The sequence below is a fragment of the Centruroides vittatus genome, unplaced genomic scaffold (genome assembly GCF_030686945.1).
Source record: "Centruroides vittatus isolate TY-2023 unplaced genomic scaffold, ASM3068694v2 contig_3127, whole genome shotgun sequence".
Lineage (NCBI taxonomy): Eukaryota > Metazoa > Arthropoda > Arachnida > Scorpiones > Buthidae > Centruroides > Centruroides vittatus.
In genome coordinates this window covers 906,817-924,052 of record NW_027122015.1, presented here as the reverse complement: position 1 = coordinate 924,052, position 17,236 = coordinate 906,817, and the positions used below count along the sequence as shown (strand labels likewise).

At 27.9% G+C, this 17,236-nt stretch overlaps 1 protein-coding gene across 1 annotated transcript; it reads left to right on the top strand.

Annotated features, from left to right (window-relative positions):
• Positions 1-2,180: 2,180 nt before the first annotated feature.
• On the top strand, positions 2,181-15,986 carry Bap55 (Brahma associated protein 55kD). Its single transcript, XM_067268010.1, has 13 exons — positions 2,181-2,321; positions 8,067-8,143; positions 8,218-8,395; positions 11,584-11,684; positions 11,770-11,962; positions 13,194-13,300; positions 14,371-14,460; positions 14,529-14,590; positions 14,703-14,817; positions 14,885-14,965; positions 15,219-15,314; positions 15,388-15,474; positions 15,707-15,986. The coding sequence occupies exons 1-13, from the start codon at positions 2,297-2,299 to the stop codon at positions 15,785-15,787; spliced, it is 1,293 nt and encodes a 430-aa protein (XP_067124111.1). The 5' UTR covers positions 2,181-2,296; the 3' UTR covers positions 15,788-15,986.
• Positions 15,987-17,236: the final 1,250 nt, after the last annotated feature.

Here is a 17,236-nt window from a genome sequence, read left to right as displayed (position 1 = left end):
CACCTTTATGTGAATGGACTATTGAGTCAATTTACATAAAGGTGTGAAATTGAAATTCACAGAAACTTGTAAATGAGGAGACAGTACTTAAAACCGATAAATAAACAACTTTTAATATCAAAAGGAAACAAATGATAATTGATCTGTCCACCTGTTTTGCTTATTTAGATCTTGACGAATTTATTGTTTCACCTGCAGTTGAAGTTTCAAGCACAATGGTAGGAATAAAATATCGTATTTCGTTGCGAAAAGAAATTCAATGGCAATTGATAATTTAAAATTTATTAGTTCAAGTGCTTTTAAAATATGGCGGACCAAATAACAGCGCGATATAACGAGGGGCCACTGTACAATGTTTAATATTAATACAAACAATAATAATATATTATTTAGTTGTGTATATGACAGAAATTTTGATTACTAAAGTATTGGAACTGTTTCTTTTCGTGGCTGTGAAAAATAAAAAAAATGTACTGATTTTAAATATAGAGAATCTGGTCACTTGTAATACGACCTAGTTTTTGTAATATTGGTTGGTTAGCTGGCTGCATGGTAAGTTTCTGCTATGGGAATCCAGGTTCAAATTTGTCTAAGTTTCCATAATTTATCATAGGTATAAGAGGGCAATATTCTCCATCCTCACCCATAAATTATAGTTATTAAGTTGTAGCCAGCTATACAGCCTACCACATTCTATTACGTCATGTTAATTAATAAATCCATACAACTTATGGCATTGATTTCATTATAAAATGTTTCAATATTTTATTATTGTAGACTACTATCTTGCAAAAAAATTTTTTCCAGGAAGGTCCCAATTTTTGATTTTGTTCACTGTGGGTCCTTTTGGACCTGCCCCTGGAAAATTTTTACATACTTATCAGCAAAATTTAATAAATTTATATTATTCGCATAAACTTACGTTTATTTTTATTCGACTTTTTCAATTAGACACTAAAATACTCATAGTTTTTAACATCAAATGGTACATTCAAATTTACAAACACAATTTGTATTTTGAAAGGATTAAATTGAAATGATGAGATGAGATAAGATAATGCAACAGGTGGGAGATTTGCCAAGAAGAGGAGTCTCCAGTGAGGAGTTTATATGTCTTCTTCTTCTTTCACAGTTTAATATGGAGATTATAGCCTTTGCGGCTCTTTCTCCGACCAACTGGAGTTTATATGGAAACTGGCTTCTATTTAGGTGTTAGTCTTGAGAAGGAAAACCGGAAAACGCGGTCAAGCGCAAAACTAGGGACCATCTACCAGTATTTAGTGGTGTTAGCCATTCTGCCTCTGGTGGAACGGTTTTGAAAGAAAACAAAGAATCGCGATCATCAAACTTTGAGTTAATTTTTTTCCAGTGACGTAGCGAGGGGGTGCAAGGGGATGTATCATGCACCGGGCACCACTCGCAGAGGGGCGCCCAAATGGTCTCCAAGACAAACTATATGTGTTTCCGGAGGGGGGCGCCAATAAAGTGTCGTGTACCGGGCGCCAGTTATGTTCGCTACGCCACTGTTTTTTCCCGACTGCTTCAATCACAAGGTAAAATCGGAATGAAAAGTTGAATGCCAATATACAATAAAAAAAAACTAAAATGTTTGCTTTGCGTTTAAGTTATATCTTGTATAGATGGCCAGATACCAAGACATTAAAGGCTTGCCGGTTTCTAACCTTAGAAATTTTTCAAGAATTGTTTATTCTAGATATGTCAGGTAGCGGCCGAATGGCCGAGCGGTCAAGGTTAGCAGCCTGCCGCCCTGGGGGACCCGGGATCGAATCCGGACGGGTCGAAAAATCCCCAGGAATTTTTCGGGGGGTGGTCCGTCCGGATATGTCGGTCCCCGTCCCTCACCACCCGGCCGCCCCATTGTGGGCTTGGCCGAACCCATAATGGGCTTGCTATAAGAGGCCCTCTTAGTGCCCACAGGGCGGAAAAAATTAAAAAAAAAAAAAAAAAAAATATGTCAGGTACCGTCTTTTATCGCCCGACCGTTCAATTGTCCCGCAAAAAATGCCTTCAGAAAGGAGAGTTAAATTTTTTTTAAAAATCATACTTTTTACATTTATACAATTTACGTTAATAAAAATAATTTTAGTTAAAATATATATATGATACGGAATTTTCAAGATTTTTTTTTCTTAATGAAGATTTCTTTATTCGTCTGTCTTCTGCAGACGGCGCTACGTAAGAAACAGGGAGAAATCGTTTGGTTGTTCATTTAATTAGTTAAAAGTTTTTAATAATAGCAATAATTGTTTACCTTTTTATTCGTTAAAAAATCAACATGAGTGGAGGAGTTTATGGTGGAGGTAAGTAAAGCGATTATTATTATTATTATATTAACTAGAACAAATCCATCATAAACTGTCATCTTAGAAAGAAGAAACTGGGTGAATAGCATATTTAATTTTTGTCTTTTTAATTAAATCAATACAAATTAAACGATATATTGTAAGTATGTTTCACTTTATACTAAATTGAGAAAAGAATTAACATCCGAATTCTTCTGTATTCTAACAAATCAACTACAGAAAACAACTGAAATTGTATTGGAGTTGAAAGCTACTAAAACAAACTTTCAAAGGAGAAACAGATACGTCTCATCAAGGCGAGAAACAAAACGTATACAATTGAAGCTGTTGGCTAGATGCTTGATGTGGTAAAACCACTAGCCAGCTGCTCTGGGAATCCAGGCTTGAGGCCAGATCAGCTTTGAAATGTTTTCATGGGTGAAGTGACCGGGATACATCCATCACCTCTGGATGGATATGATTATAAAAGCTGTAGAGTAGAGACAAAAAAATGTAATTGAAACCCGTTCCATTTTAAAATTCACTTTTACATGCAAAAGATAATGGATTCAAAGCAAAAATAAAGCAATTTTATCTTTTTTCTTTCTATTTATCTTAGTCTAACGCATCATGTTGGTTTACAAAATTGATCTTGCTTTTTCTGCCTTTTTTTTGCTGTTGTGTCTAACATGCTGTTCAATAATAAACATAATTCCATTTATATTCATCTGTTTTATGTGAACATAACCGTCTTGGCATTTTTTTTTTTTTTTTTTTTGTCAATTATTATTTTCCTCGGGTATTCTGCTATTTCAATTTAAGTACGGACTCCAATCGTCATAATGGTCTTCTAGAAGTTGGCCCAATGGTACTGTCCTGTTAGTTTAATGCTTCTATAAGGAAGGTGTGTCTTATCATTACGCGAAGGCTGTACATCTATAACGGGACATGGTACAGTATAAAATGTTTTATGTAAAGCTAACTAAATCTATGTAAGCGTACTGTATAAAAGTATCTCAATTGTTGCACTACCAAGAAAGCTAGTACTACTTGTTCTGTATGCTTACCTTGGTAACTATGTATGTAATCAATTTTGTTTATTAATTGTGTTGCTGGTACTCACAAATTCCCTAATCCTTTCCCACTATCCTATCTAGCTATATTTCTCCTTCACTCTCACTTCTTCAAAGCACTTTACTTCTTCTTTTACTTCTGGTTCCGAGGCTATACCTCCGAGTGCAGCCCGTACCAACCTCTATGTACATGTCAATTATTATTACATCTCCAATATCTTTCAAATCATTTCATTTCATATTTTGTTAAATTTTTTCAAAAAATGAAAATATTAATTTATATTTTATAAGTATTAAGTAATTATTAACTGGAATTGTTTATTATAACATACATACCTTATGTTGCTGAGAACTTACTTTACTGTTTTAAACAAACATTTGTTTAAAGCAGTAAAGTAAATTTTCAGCACATAAGATGTATGTGTAAGATTTAGTGAGTCTGAGTATATGTTGAAGTGAAATTGTTTTATTTTTTTATTCCTAAACAACGTTCTAAAAAGTTGTTAAAGGATTTGAGTTACGGAAGATTTTTTAATTAATATCTAATTCACTCAATCTTGTTTGCTTATACCACCTTTAACAACAGTTAGCATATAATTGAAGTAAGGAATGCCAATAATTGAAACATTATACTTCAAACAAATAACAATTAAAATTATTAATGCTTAAAGCACTGGATAACTATTCAAATCTCCTGTAAACCTTGTAACCGGTGCAGTCAGAGTTCGTATGCGAACGTTTTCGGCCCCTCACTAAGACCTTCTTCAAGCGAAATTTTCTTTTTCGACCGTTAAATCGAATAATCTCCTCTTAACGGATAAGAGGAGATTATTCGATTTAACGGTCGAAAAAGAAAATTTCGCTTGAAGAAGGTCTTAGTGAGGGGCCGAAAACGTTCGCATACGAACTCTGACTGCACCGGTTAAAAGGTTTACAGGAGATTTGAATAGCACTGGATAACACTGATGATAATGCCTGATAAAGATTGCAGATTATCAGTCATATATAGAGAACTTACATGAATGTCATCTTGTTACCATATCATCATCACTGTCTCTAGCACTATATTTGTGCTGTGCTATTCATAGAGGTGTATATAGTTTGGTTTGTATCTGAACATTTATTTTGTTAGAAGATAGTAAAACATGCACCAGGTTATTTAACAACTCTTGCTGTTCAAGATGCCGACTGGTACAAAAGTAAAATTGTAATGTGTGAGGGAGTTGTTCTGTATGAAGATGACTCAAAGTCGTTTGTAGAGGATCATAGTTCATGACTGAAAGTAAAATATGGTGACACCTTGTCTTAATAACCCAGTTTTTAACCCTCAACCACATTAAAGTGTACAAATTACTTCGAGCTTATAATTTTATAACAAGTGGCTGGTCTAATTTGAAGATTTTTGTAGAGTTATTCATAACATACCTTTCCTATCAAGAGTACATTAAAACAAACTATAGCACTAGATCATTGTATCATTGTACTGACTAAAAATGTATGTTTTATTACCATTGCACAGCATTATTCTTCTAAGTGAAGTGTGGTAAATTTTTTTTTTTTTTTTTTTGTAATTGTCAGATTTGTTTTATTCTGTTTTAAAAATTTCTTACACCATATCACTTCGTTAGGTTAACCACTCAAAGTTTACTCCTTCCCCTATTTAAAATTTGGTAACTCTGTCACATATCAGGTGGCATTATAATGGGATGGAGACGTCACAAATATGATGTTAGCCAAAATACGCATGTGCAATTATGTACATCCGGCACTCTAATACGTCACATGCAAGTTGTCTATTGAAACTGATAATGTGAAAAGAATGCTTGAAGAAACCTATTTACCAGGGGTTATTTGTCACCCATCAGATAAGGGTTTATGATGCACCCATCATATTCAAAACAATTATTTTTTGTTTTTTTTTTAAATGGGAAAAAAATAATTATTTTGAATCTGATGAGTACATCATACATTATTTGATATTCCAAAATAGAACATTTTTTTATATATTAGGGTTGATGATAACCTGAAGTAGGTATATAAATCAGGCCAAAAACATTTGTTTGTTCCATCAATAAACATTTTACTGGAAAGAGGAAAAGGTTATAGTTTTTGATATTTAAAGTGGTTCCAGTTTAGTTTTACATTTTCTTGTTCATCAGCTATTAATTAATGAAAAGTTCATACACTCATCTTTTCACATATACCTTCAATGTCTTGATTCTTTAATAAAGTTGTGTAAAATTATTTTATCTAGTCTAGGTAGTTTGTAGTTATTTTTATTCATTTTTATTTTTTACTGCATGTACTTTTAGTAATGTATAGCCTATTTTTATATGCAAGACTATGGCATTTGAATATGTAAAAGTTATCAGCTCTGACTTCAAATCTTGATATATAATGTAGGTTATAATTTTAAAGTTAGTGTGATAATTCATATGATGATGAAATATCATATGTTGCCATTTAAAAACTGAGGAGTTGGAGCTGATAGTTTTGTGTACTGACTTCAGTCTTGATTGTATGTTGTATGATCTTATTTGCAATTTTTTCTACTTGTGGAAATTAATAATATTAATTGTAGCAGGATTAATAGAAAACAGTATTAAATAGTAATACAAATTATTAAATAATAATTTGTGATTTACTTAATATATGTAACATTTAAAATCTCATTATGAAGATCTTTTTCTTGTCAATTCTATCTACCATTTATAATTTTATGACAACAAATAAGAAGTTAATGGTTGAGTCAGTTAGTTTGTTATCATTGTCAGTAAATCACTTCATTTTTTATATTACTTTAATAACACTGTGTTTATCCTCTATTATACCTATCTAATATTTATACAAACAATTTAAATGTTTTTAGACATATTAATTGCCTAATTATTTTGCAATTCTTTATAATTGCAAAATTCTTCAGTTTTTTCTGAAAAAATAAGATGATATTTTTGTCTTATTTTGTCATAAACAACTGATTCTAACTTTCACATAACTTTGAAGACATCTTTCTAAATATGGAAAATTAAACTATTTTGTACACTGTTTAGACAATATGTGTATAAAGTTAATGTCTCTTATCTTTTTTTTTGAACATGAGAGAACAGTATTTTTAACTATTCCATTTGTTGATCATTCTGTAGCACACTGTATGTCTATTTCCACACATTCAGTAGCTATAAAATGAGTAATTAGATAAATCATTGATTTAATTTTACTTTAGTTATTTACTGCATTGGCCAATTGCTGAATGAGAATCTGAATTAGATGAGAATTTTTTGATGCAAGTTTTTAAGGCAATAGCTATTAGGAAAATATTTTATGGAGGCAATGCATAGTGAAAAATTATTCTTTGTAGAATAGATATTAGGTTATATTATCACTTGTTTTAACTTGGCATATCTTTTACATATTTTTTTTAAAATAATCTTAGGAATCATATTTGTTTTTATTATTTTTCTCTCTATTCTCACAAGTTAATTGCAATTATATTTTGTATTACTTTGGTCATTACATAAAAAACTGATGGAATCAGGTTAAAAAAGTAAAGCTCAGCAAAAACATCTAAATAACTTTTGAAAGTTATGGCATAAGTATACTCAAAGCAGATTTGACAGTAAGACTCAACATGTGAATAAAGTTCACATTTCATAGACTACAACTACAGGAAGTTTTGGATGTAGCAATGTTACCATGATAATAAGTTGGAAAAATAAGCATCATCACAGGAAAAGGCTTTGAGCTTTATTTTATGCTTCAAAGTTCCTTCATTGATACTGTTCAAATATATTCTAATGTTCAGTCAAACTAATGTAGGTAATTAATAACTTTAAGGCACAATGTTTATTGCATCTACCTAAGGTGTGTCCAGGTTTTGTGGCAGTCTATATTTTTCTCAGGGTCCCAGAGAATAAGTATGAAAAATTTAGTGCAGATTAACCAAAAAGCTTAGAACAGAGAGAGAGAAACATTCTTTCATTTATATAGACAAAATCTATTTCTATATACAGTGGTAGATAAAAGATCTCAAAACACAGAAGGCCAAATTTGACATGATTTCAATACTTTCCCTTATTATGTATGTATGCTGGGAAAGTAAAATGGGACATTATTTTATAAATATTTTATTTTTAAATCATTATGCTTGTATTAATTAATTACTTAAAAGTAATTGCAAAATGTAAAGTTGTGATAGTCTGCCTTATGTCATGTCATATGATAGCTGATTGACCAAAAATATGTGAAAATTTAAAAAATGGACTATTATTTTATAAATACTCAATAGTTTAAAATAAAATCTTCAAAAGGACCACATAAGAGGTGGTAAGCTCTTGAAAGGGTTAATAACTTGCTAATTAAGCCTCAGATTAAAAACATCCCTTGAACATTTCCAAAACACTCTATACAGTATATGTAATGAAATGATATTACAGTGATAACTATTTCATACTAAGTGTCTGGAAGTGTTATTGAAATGGAAATAAGAGTTATTTCTGTTAAAATTTTGTGATATTAGATGGTAAGTATAATAATAAATAATTTAAGAATGAATCATAGAATTCCACTTAAAATTTTTATTTTTAAGCATTTGTAAATTAAAATAAAATCTGAAGTATAATATACGAAAAATATGTATTTACGTTTTTAAGTTTTAGTACACGTATTAAGTTAAATAAAATTTATTTTTCAGATGAAGTTGGGGCACTTGTTTTTGACATTGGGAATTATTCCATACGAGCTGGATATGCAGGAGAAGATTCTCCAAAAGTAAAGAATTTTATTTTATTCTTAGGTTAAAATTAATGTATTAAACTGTGATTAATATATTTTCATAAATCAAGGCTGAAATTCCAAGTATGATTGGAGTATCAGAAGAAATGATTATGGAACCAATGGAAATTGATGGTAATAATACTCAAAAGGAAATGATAACTAAAAAGAAGTACTTTATTGATACTACAAGCATCCATGTTGCTAGAAAAGGAATGGAAATAACAACATTTCTTAAAGATGGAATGAGTGAGTGATAAATTTTAATAATCATTTGATAGCTGTTTATAAATAACTTTGGGGCTTGTTTATAATATAATAATAGTAATAGTAATATAATAATAGTAGTGGTATTATTAAACAACATTAATAAATAAGACTACAGTTAGTGGAAAGTTTGGTTTTATTAACCCTTATATTAAAAGGTTATGTGAAACAATTAATTGATTACTTATTATAATTAGTATTATTAATCAACAGTAATTAATTCATTAATGTTTGTTTACTGTTTTTGTATGCAGTATTATCTAGATAATATATAATTGATGTAAAAAATTCCAGTAATTTAAACTGTTGTATTGTAGACAAATAACAAAAATAAGCATTATAGCCATATGGTGATATTGAGGCTAATAGTATGAAAAGAAAGCTTAAAAATATTTATTTAGTTGAAGATGATGATAACTAATTATAACTGATACTCTGATGATAAGTTTTATAAGTATATTTTAACTTTGTTTTGTGACATGCTAATTCTGATAATGTTAGAGGACTGATATTATAATAAGCAAATTTTACTGTGTGTGTGTGTGTGTGTGTGTATATATATATATATATATATATATATATATATATACACACACAGATAAACATTTAATTTTTCTAACATGGGAATTAATCATACGAGCTTAGATTTTTAAGTAAAACATATTTGTTTTCTTTGTTTCACTATTTGTATGTAATAAAAGTTTATATAAAATATCTAGATCTTATAAAATACTGATCTTATAACACTATTATTTCTAATGCAAATTGATTAAATTCCAGCATATTAGTAAATATTTTTGAGGAAAAAGTTACATTTCCTTTACAAATATATATATATATATATATATATATAATTAATTTGAAATAAAAGAGAATACTAAAATATAGGCACTGTATATGAATGGTTCCTGAGTTTTTGTCATAAGTCAAAACTAACCTAGAAAATACATTTGTACACAGAATAACTATGTATTGTTAGTGTTTGATCCTTCAATGTATTATCAAGTATTTAATATTAATAGAATGCATTATACTCTTTATCTGCTTTCTACTGCTTTGTACTAGGTGTTTCAAATGCAGTTTTTTTTCAGCTAATGCACTTATTTCTATAATGCCAAGTTTAGTTTCCATGGTACTTGAGTGACATTTGCATTCATCTCCACTGCTTGATTTACTTTTGGACATTTTGGACACATTTTTTAATTAAAGCACTAATTGTAAAAGTTGATAATTGTAAAAAGTTTAAATTGCAAACAATAGCAAAAATTCTGTTACTCCAACATTGGCTTTGATACCACCTCACCAGAGGTGATGGAACATCATAATTTCTGCAAAAATGGAAATGACGATATGCAATAAAAATAATTTCACATTAATTATTTATTAAAAATTTATTATTTATTACTGGTCAAAGACACAAATTGGCAAAAGAACTTCAGAATTCAAACAAAATTTAAATTTTAGACACATAAATAAATTGTTTGTTAGTGTGAATGTTTGTAAGTAGGGAACCACTTGTAGTATTATTATTATTAACCATATATCTATTGTTTAAAATATTACTTTAAATAACAAAAATAACTAGCTAAAACTTAATATCTTATTTCTCTTTGTAAACAGATTTTCAAAACTTAATTATTACTTAGTACAATTTATTTTCAGTCTAGTATAAAATAAGATTTAAAAAACTTTATAAATATATTTTCCTAATTTATATACAAAAAAAAAAAAACATTATAATTTTTCTAACAGAAAATTGATTAAATTTTTAAGTAAAACATATTTGTTTTCTTTGTTTCACTATTTGTATGTAATAAAAGTTTATATAAAATATCTAGATCTTATAAAATACTGATCTTATAACACTATTATTTCTAATGCAAATTGATTAAATTCCAGCATATTAGTAAATATTTTTGAGGAAAAAGTTACATTTCCTTTACAAATCAAATAAGTTTGAAAAGATATTTAATAAACCATATAATGAACAAATTCAAAATTTTTGGTAAAATTTGCTTTATTTCAAACTCCAGCTATTCATTTTGCAGCAGACTATATTGAAAGTATCTGTTTGAGGAGAGATTGAGTACACTGGCTCTATGAACTTTATTATCTTCAACAATTATTGATGGTTTTGAATAGACACAAGACAAGTTACCAGATCCTATGATATTTTGCCAATTGAGCTAATTTCGAAAAGTGTGGCAATTTTTATGTAAAATATTGCACTTTTTTTTTTGCTTATTAAAAACCTTAATTTCTGACACTTTATCCTCTGTCTACAGATTTCTCACATTAAAAGCTGAAGTGTTAGGCTTTGCTTTTGTTTCTTTTTAGAAACAAAAGCAAAGCCTAACACTTCAGCTTAGGCACACCAGCACATTTTTGAAACTTTTTGATAAGTGTATGTGTTTGCTTTAGCTGATTTCTGGCAGCACTACCATGAGTATAACAGCCTATTTTATTATAAATCATCTATAATGAAAATGTGAAGAAATTAAACAAATGTCATACATTTTTATTTTTTCTCTATTAGAAAAGTTTATTTCTAAATCAATTTTATACTTGTGAAGTTGTAACTGATCATTTGTTGTTGTTGTTCTCCATATATAGAAGTCTTCCTTAAATAAACATTCAAAATATTAGTCCTGTCAAACTCATTAATTAGATATACAAACATCTTGACACCTGATATATTAGTAATAAGCCAAACAACTATCAGATTACATCGAGCTACTTTTCCATGGTGATTTTAAATTCATTTTTAAATAATTTGTCACTAGAGAAAGGCATTAGGCACCATCTCTTATTAAATTTAATAAGAGATGTGTCTAACATCTCCCTCTAGTGACAAATTAATGATTTCATGGCATTATAAAAGAGCAAATAGAAGAAGTTATTCATTTATTAAGACTAATTTTAAATCATATTTAAGTTGTTTAATTGTTAAACACAGACAAATAATTATCAGAACTTTCCTACATCATAACTTTTCTATTCTTAGATATTTTTGAAGTAGACAAATAAAGGTAAATTATAAGCTCTGTATAAATCCATAAAATATTTAAGAGATTAATTATGATTTAATTGTGATGTTGGTCTATGGTTAGTAGATTGTATATTTTATTTACGTGCATTTTCAATAATTTTTATTATGTTAATATTTTTAGTTGAAGATTGGGATCTGTTTGAAAAAGTTCAAGATTATATATACAATAAGCATATTAAATCTGAACCTCATCTCCATCCTGTGCTTATGTCTGAAGCTTCAGTAAGTACTTTTATTCTACATAGTAATTTTTTCATATATATTTTGGTATTTTTTTTATAAATTATTTGTTTGTAAAACATTACAGTGGAATACCAGGGCTAAAAGAGAAAAACTTACAGAATTGATGTTTGAGAAATATAATATACCAGCTTTCTTTCTTGTTAAAAATGCAGTTTTGGCAGCTTTTGCTAATGGACGTTCAACTGGAATTATTGTAGATAGTGGAGCAAGTCAAACTTCTGCAGTGCCAATTCATGATGGTTATGTGCTTACTCAAGGTAATGCATTTCCTTATTTCTGTTATTTCTGTGTTGAAATGTATTATGATTGTTGTGTAAGTTCAATTTGAATTCTATATTACAAGAATAATTATTATTATTATTAATATATAGTAATAAAACTTGTTAAGAAATAAGTTCCATAATATATAATAATAATTATTCTTTAATATATAGGATGTCTCAAAAGTCACTATCTATTTGGAAAAATACTTGAAATTACAAAAAACTAGCTTAAACAAGAAGAAATATATTTATTTCAAAGTATATGCTGCAAAAAATTAGTACTCCATGTGGCGATAGTCAGTGTCTGTGCAGAACTCAAAACAATAAGCTGCATCCTGGAACATACTTTCCAGCTTAATAATTCATGATTAGCCTTGCCTGAATTCACTCAATTCATGAATAACATTTCTTATGCAACTTCCTCTCAGAATTGTGTCTAATTTTCTTGTAATTCAACCTTTTATCTTGCATGTTACCACAAATACTCATTCTTCCATGTTCATCATCAGTGATATGGATCCGAATAAAAACTCTAACAAAATTATAATTATTAAATTTAGAAAGAGATGATGTCTAATGTCTGCCTCTAGTGCCAAATTACTTAGCATTTAATTAATAATAGTAGTGGTAATATAGCCCAATATAATTCAGCAGACATTTGGCTTTAATATATAATTATTGGGTTTGGATGTTTATATTTATATTAACAATTACACAAAATTTGATGGAAACCAATTAACATTTTGTAAATACACAAATTTATAAACTAAACATACATATCTTTATGACAGTATAGAATTTATTAAAAAACATGTAATGTCATTGAAATAGATAGTGACTTTTGAGACACCCTGTATAATTCGAAATTGGCATTAGCAATTTTATACTGCTACAGCTTTTCAATTAATAATTTTTTTACCCTGAAGAAGATAAGATAATACAAAAGTTTATTACAAATACTTTAGTATTTCTTTAATGAATTTGCATTCTTTTATGTTTTAAAAACTTTTTTGTTTTGGAAATAGTGAATCTAGTTGTCTATTCTGTAAGAAGAATTAAATATTTTAATTTTAATATTACTTATAATTTTTAAATTTTATGTTGAATAGTTTAGAAATTCAACCTAAAATCTAAATCTATTTTAAAAATTAAAATTGCTTAAAATTAACATGTTTGAGTGATATTTAAAAATATCAATTATTATTATTTCTAAAATTATTGATAGCTATAGTAAAATCACCATTAGCTGGTGACTTCATTACTATGCAATGCAAACAGTTTTTGGAAGAAAGTCAGATTGAAGTAATTCCACCTTACATGATTTCATCAAAAGTGAGTTTTATTTCCTAAACTTTGTTAATTATTATTTATTATAATTATAATATAGTAAATCATAATGTTATGTAAGTTAGAATTAAAATCACATTTTTTAGGAACCAAAACTTTGTTTTAATATGTAATTAAATCTTACAATTTAATATAAGTGATTTGAATACAATAATAGTCTTTAAATTCTAAAATAAAATCTTATACAATTCTGATTGTTTTGTATAAAGTAGATTGAGCTATTTAATAAAAGCAAACAATGCCTCCTTTAACAGTTTGTAACAGTTGGGAGAAATGCAAATGTTTTTGATTAGTCAATGGACCATCTTCAGGGTAGGTCTAGATCATCTCTAGTTTCACATATTCCAAAACTCTACAACCTCTTTTCAGATGTATTACCAGCAATAATAGGAAATACATGACACTTTGGTGCAATTCAACTCTATTACTTCCTACACAATCATAAAGACAACCTGGATGATAGAGAAGTGGAATAATGTTATTCCAGCCAAGAATGAAAAAATTGGCATCAATACAGCATGTGCTTGTTTTTCATGTAGGTCTCTCAACCAGAGCTCACTGAACTGAAGGATATCATCAATAGTGGAGAAACCATATTTTTTTATCTTTATTCACTAAACATTCCAGAACTGAATTAGATTGACAGACATCCAAAGTCATCAAAAAATATCCTTCACCTTTTTCACATTAATTAATAGAAAACTGTGAAATCTTAAAGAACATCTTTACTAACATGGGCCTGTTTAAGCAGGACTACCTTCCCTCTGTCTGGCATTTTCTCCTTAATATGGCTTTTACATCATATGCTGATGTAATAGTCTACAACTACTACTAGTTTGTTTACCCTATTATATCTTTCTAATCACACACTATCATTTTTTTTTCCTTTCAGTTTTCCTGAATAATTACTTTTAACTGGGTTGAAAACATTCATATTTTTCAAATTGTTACCTATTGTTAAAGATGTATTATTTGTTTTATTTTATCTTTATGTTAAATATAGGAATTACTTTTCTTGAATGATATTATAAAGATATTTTTATAATTTCATAAAGGAAGTTGTTAAAGAATCTGAACCTGCTAAATGGCTTAGAAAGAATAATATACCAGAAGTGACTAAATCATGGCATAATTATATGGTGAAGGTAAGATTATAAAAATAAAAATTTACATATTAATAAAATTTTATAGCTCATTGACATTGCTATTTTAGGAAGTAATACAAGATTTTCAAAGTTCAATTTTACAAGTGTATGATTCTCCATATGAAAAAGAGTATGTTTTTATTTTTTAGCATAGTATAATAATATATCATTCATTCTTTTTTCAAATTAAATTAAATTAAATTAACAATGAAAGTATAGTTTTATTTTTTATCTACTTAAAGGTCTGTTGATAATATGCCAACAGTTCATTATGAATTTCCAAATGGTTACAATCAAGATTTTGGTTCTGAGAGGTTTTTAATACCTGAAGCTCTATTTGATCCTACAAATATAAAGGTAAAAGATAAATTACAATCAAATTAAAAATTGATGTTTCTTATTCTAAATTTTTGAACTTTGTTAGGGTGTGCCTGGCACAACCATGATGGGAGCAGCTCAAGTAGTTACAACAAGTGTAGGAATGTGTGACATAGATGTTAGACCAGTGAGTTAAATAATCTAACATTAAAAAATCTATTTTTAAAGGTTTAAATGGACACAATTAAATCCTTTGTAGAAAATTAATTTTCATTTATAGTGAATGATATTTCATAATGCATGATAAATCATTTTAATAAAAATGAACCATAATATCCTTCATAAAATTCTTATTATTATAATAGATTAATTTAAAAAGAATTTATAAAATATATAAGAATACAAGCTAAGTGTTTAAGTGCTGTTTTTATTTTAAATAGAGTTTATATGGAAGTGTCATTGTAACTGGTGGAAATACTTTGATACAAGGATTCACTGAAAGATTAAATAGAGATCTTTCAAATAAAACTCCACCGGTAAGTCCAAAGTAATCTTATTTAATTCTCATAATCTTATTTTTTAAGTATTAAATAAATGAAACATTTGCAGAGCATGAGGCTAAAAGTTATAAGTGCTAATGGCACTGCAGAAAGAAGGTTTGGAGCATGGATTGGAGGTTCCATATTGGCTTCATTGGTAAGAATTTTAATGAATCATTAAAATTAATTCTATTCATTCAAAAGTAGCACAAACTAGAATCAAAAATATTCACTTTCATTATAAAATATTTTACAGTTAAAAGTTGTAAATATATTAAATTTATATTTTCTGTGTAAAAATAAATTATTGCATAAATTTAGTTTATAATTAATATAGAAAGAATATTATAAAATTAAGAATATATGAATGAAAATTTATTGTTTTTCAGGGAACTTTTCAGCAAATGTGGATTTCAAAACAAGAATATGATGAGGGTGGTAAAACTCAAGTAGAAAGAAAATGTCCTTAAAATGTGCTGTTTATACATTTAATATTATTGTCACTTCAAAGTCATTATCATTGTCATCATCACCATTATCATAATCATGACATCATTAAATCTTCTATTTCATTTCATCTCATAATTTTAAAAATTTCATTATGAGAATAAGGAAAGTGGAATATTGTATAACAATTTTTTTATGTTTGAATAAAATGATAAAACTAAATTTTTGTTTTTGTATAAACAGTTTTAATGCTATAAATTATAATGTAGAATTAAAACCAGTTGATTATCTATTCCAATAAGTCAACATTTTTGTTGCAGAGTGTATTTTACATAATTCTAAAAGAAGCTTCCAAAACTTCTTTCTGAATTTGATATTGCAGTTAGATAATCTAAATGAAATGTCAAATTTAACATTGAAAATATATTTAATAAAAGGACTAAGAAGAAAGAACAGTTAGTTAGTCCATTGGGAATTTTTTTTGTAAATTTTTAAGTTCATTAAAAGTATATTTTGTATCCATCTATATAAATTACTTTTATTTGTAAATTCTATAAATGATTTTTTGTAAATATTTTCTGTCAATTGTTAAAATTTGTTCTAACTTAAGTCATTATTATTTTATTTAAATATATTTTTATAATTAAAACTAGTTTCTTTTAATTATTCATAATAATAATATATTAGAATATTTTATCAAGCTATTAGAAGCTTCTAAAATATGTAAAAAACTGAAACTTTATCAAAATTTTATTAAACTTTATATATTTCCTTCATGATTTTTCAAAACATATATAAAATCCGATTGTATATATTTGGGTGCATTTTTTTATGCAGCGCAAGTGTAGTGAAATGACGTCATGAGCAGCGTTGGCCATTTAGAAACGGGTTTCAGAGGATTAGCTGTAAAGCGCTTCTCGAGTGCTGCATAAAAAAACGCGCCCTTTGTGTATATATACAATAGAATCCCAATTAATCAAGGTCCATTTAACCATTATCAGAGGCAAATTGTGGAAGACTATTGTGTTTATAAACACATAGTAATGTAATTCAGCACAATTTATTACCCAAATTTTGGTTGGATGATGCAAGATTTATGAAATATCACACTCCCATGTATTTATTGAAAAAGATTAGAAAAGGACTCTAGAAGTTTCAAGAAGAAATTATTCTGAGTACTTTCACAAACAATATTAATTTTGAAAAGGATTATAGAAATTTGTAATCTTATATTTACATTTGCTTTAATAAAAGTATAGTTGTAAAGAAAATTAAAGTTTATTTTATTATACAATTTAAAAGTCATTACAGTTAACAAATAGGTTTAACTTAGCATATACTGTACTGTACATGTTAGTGCATTCAAATCCAGTTCATTAATAAATTATGAAACATTCTGTATTATCTGAGTTTGATTATTTTCATGTATCCTTGAGTACAAAAAACATTCATATAACTCATCCTGTTGTGTG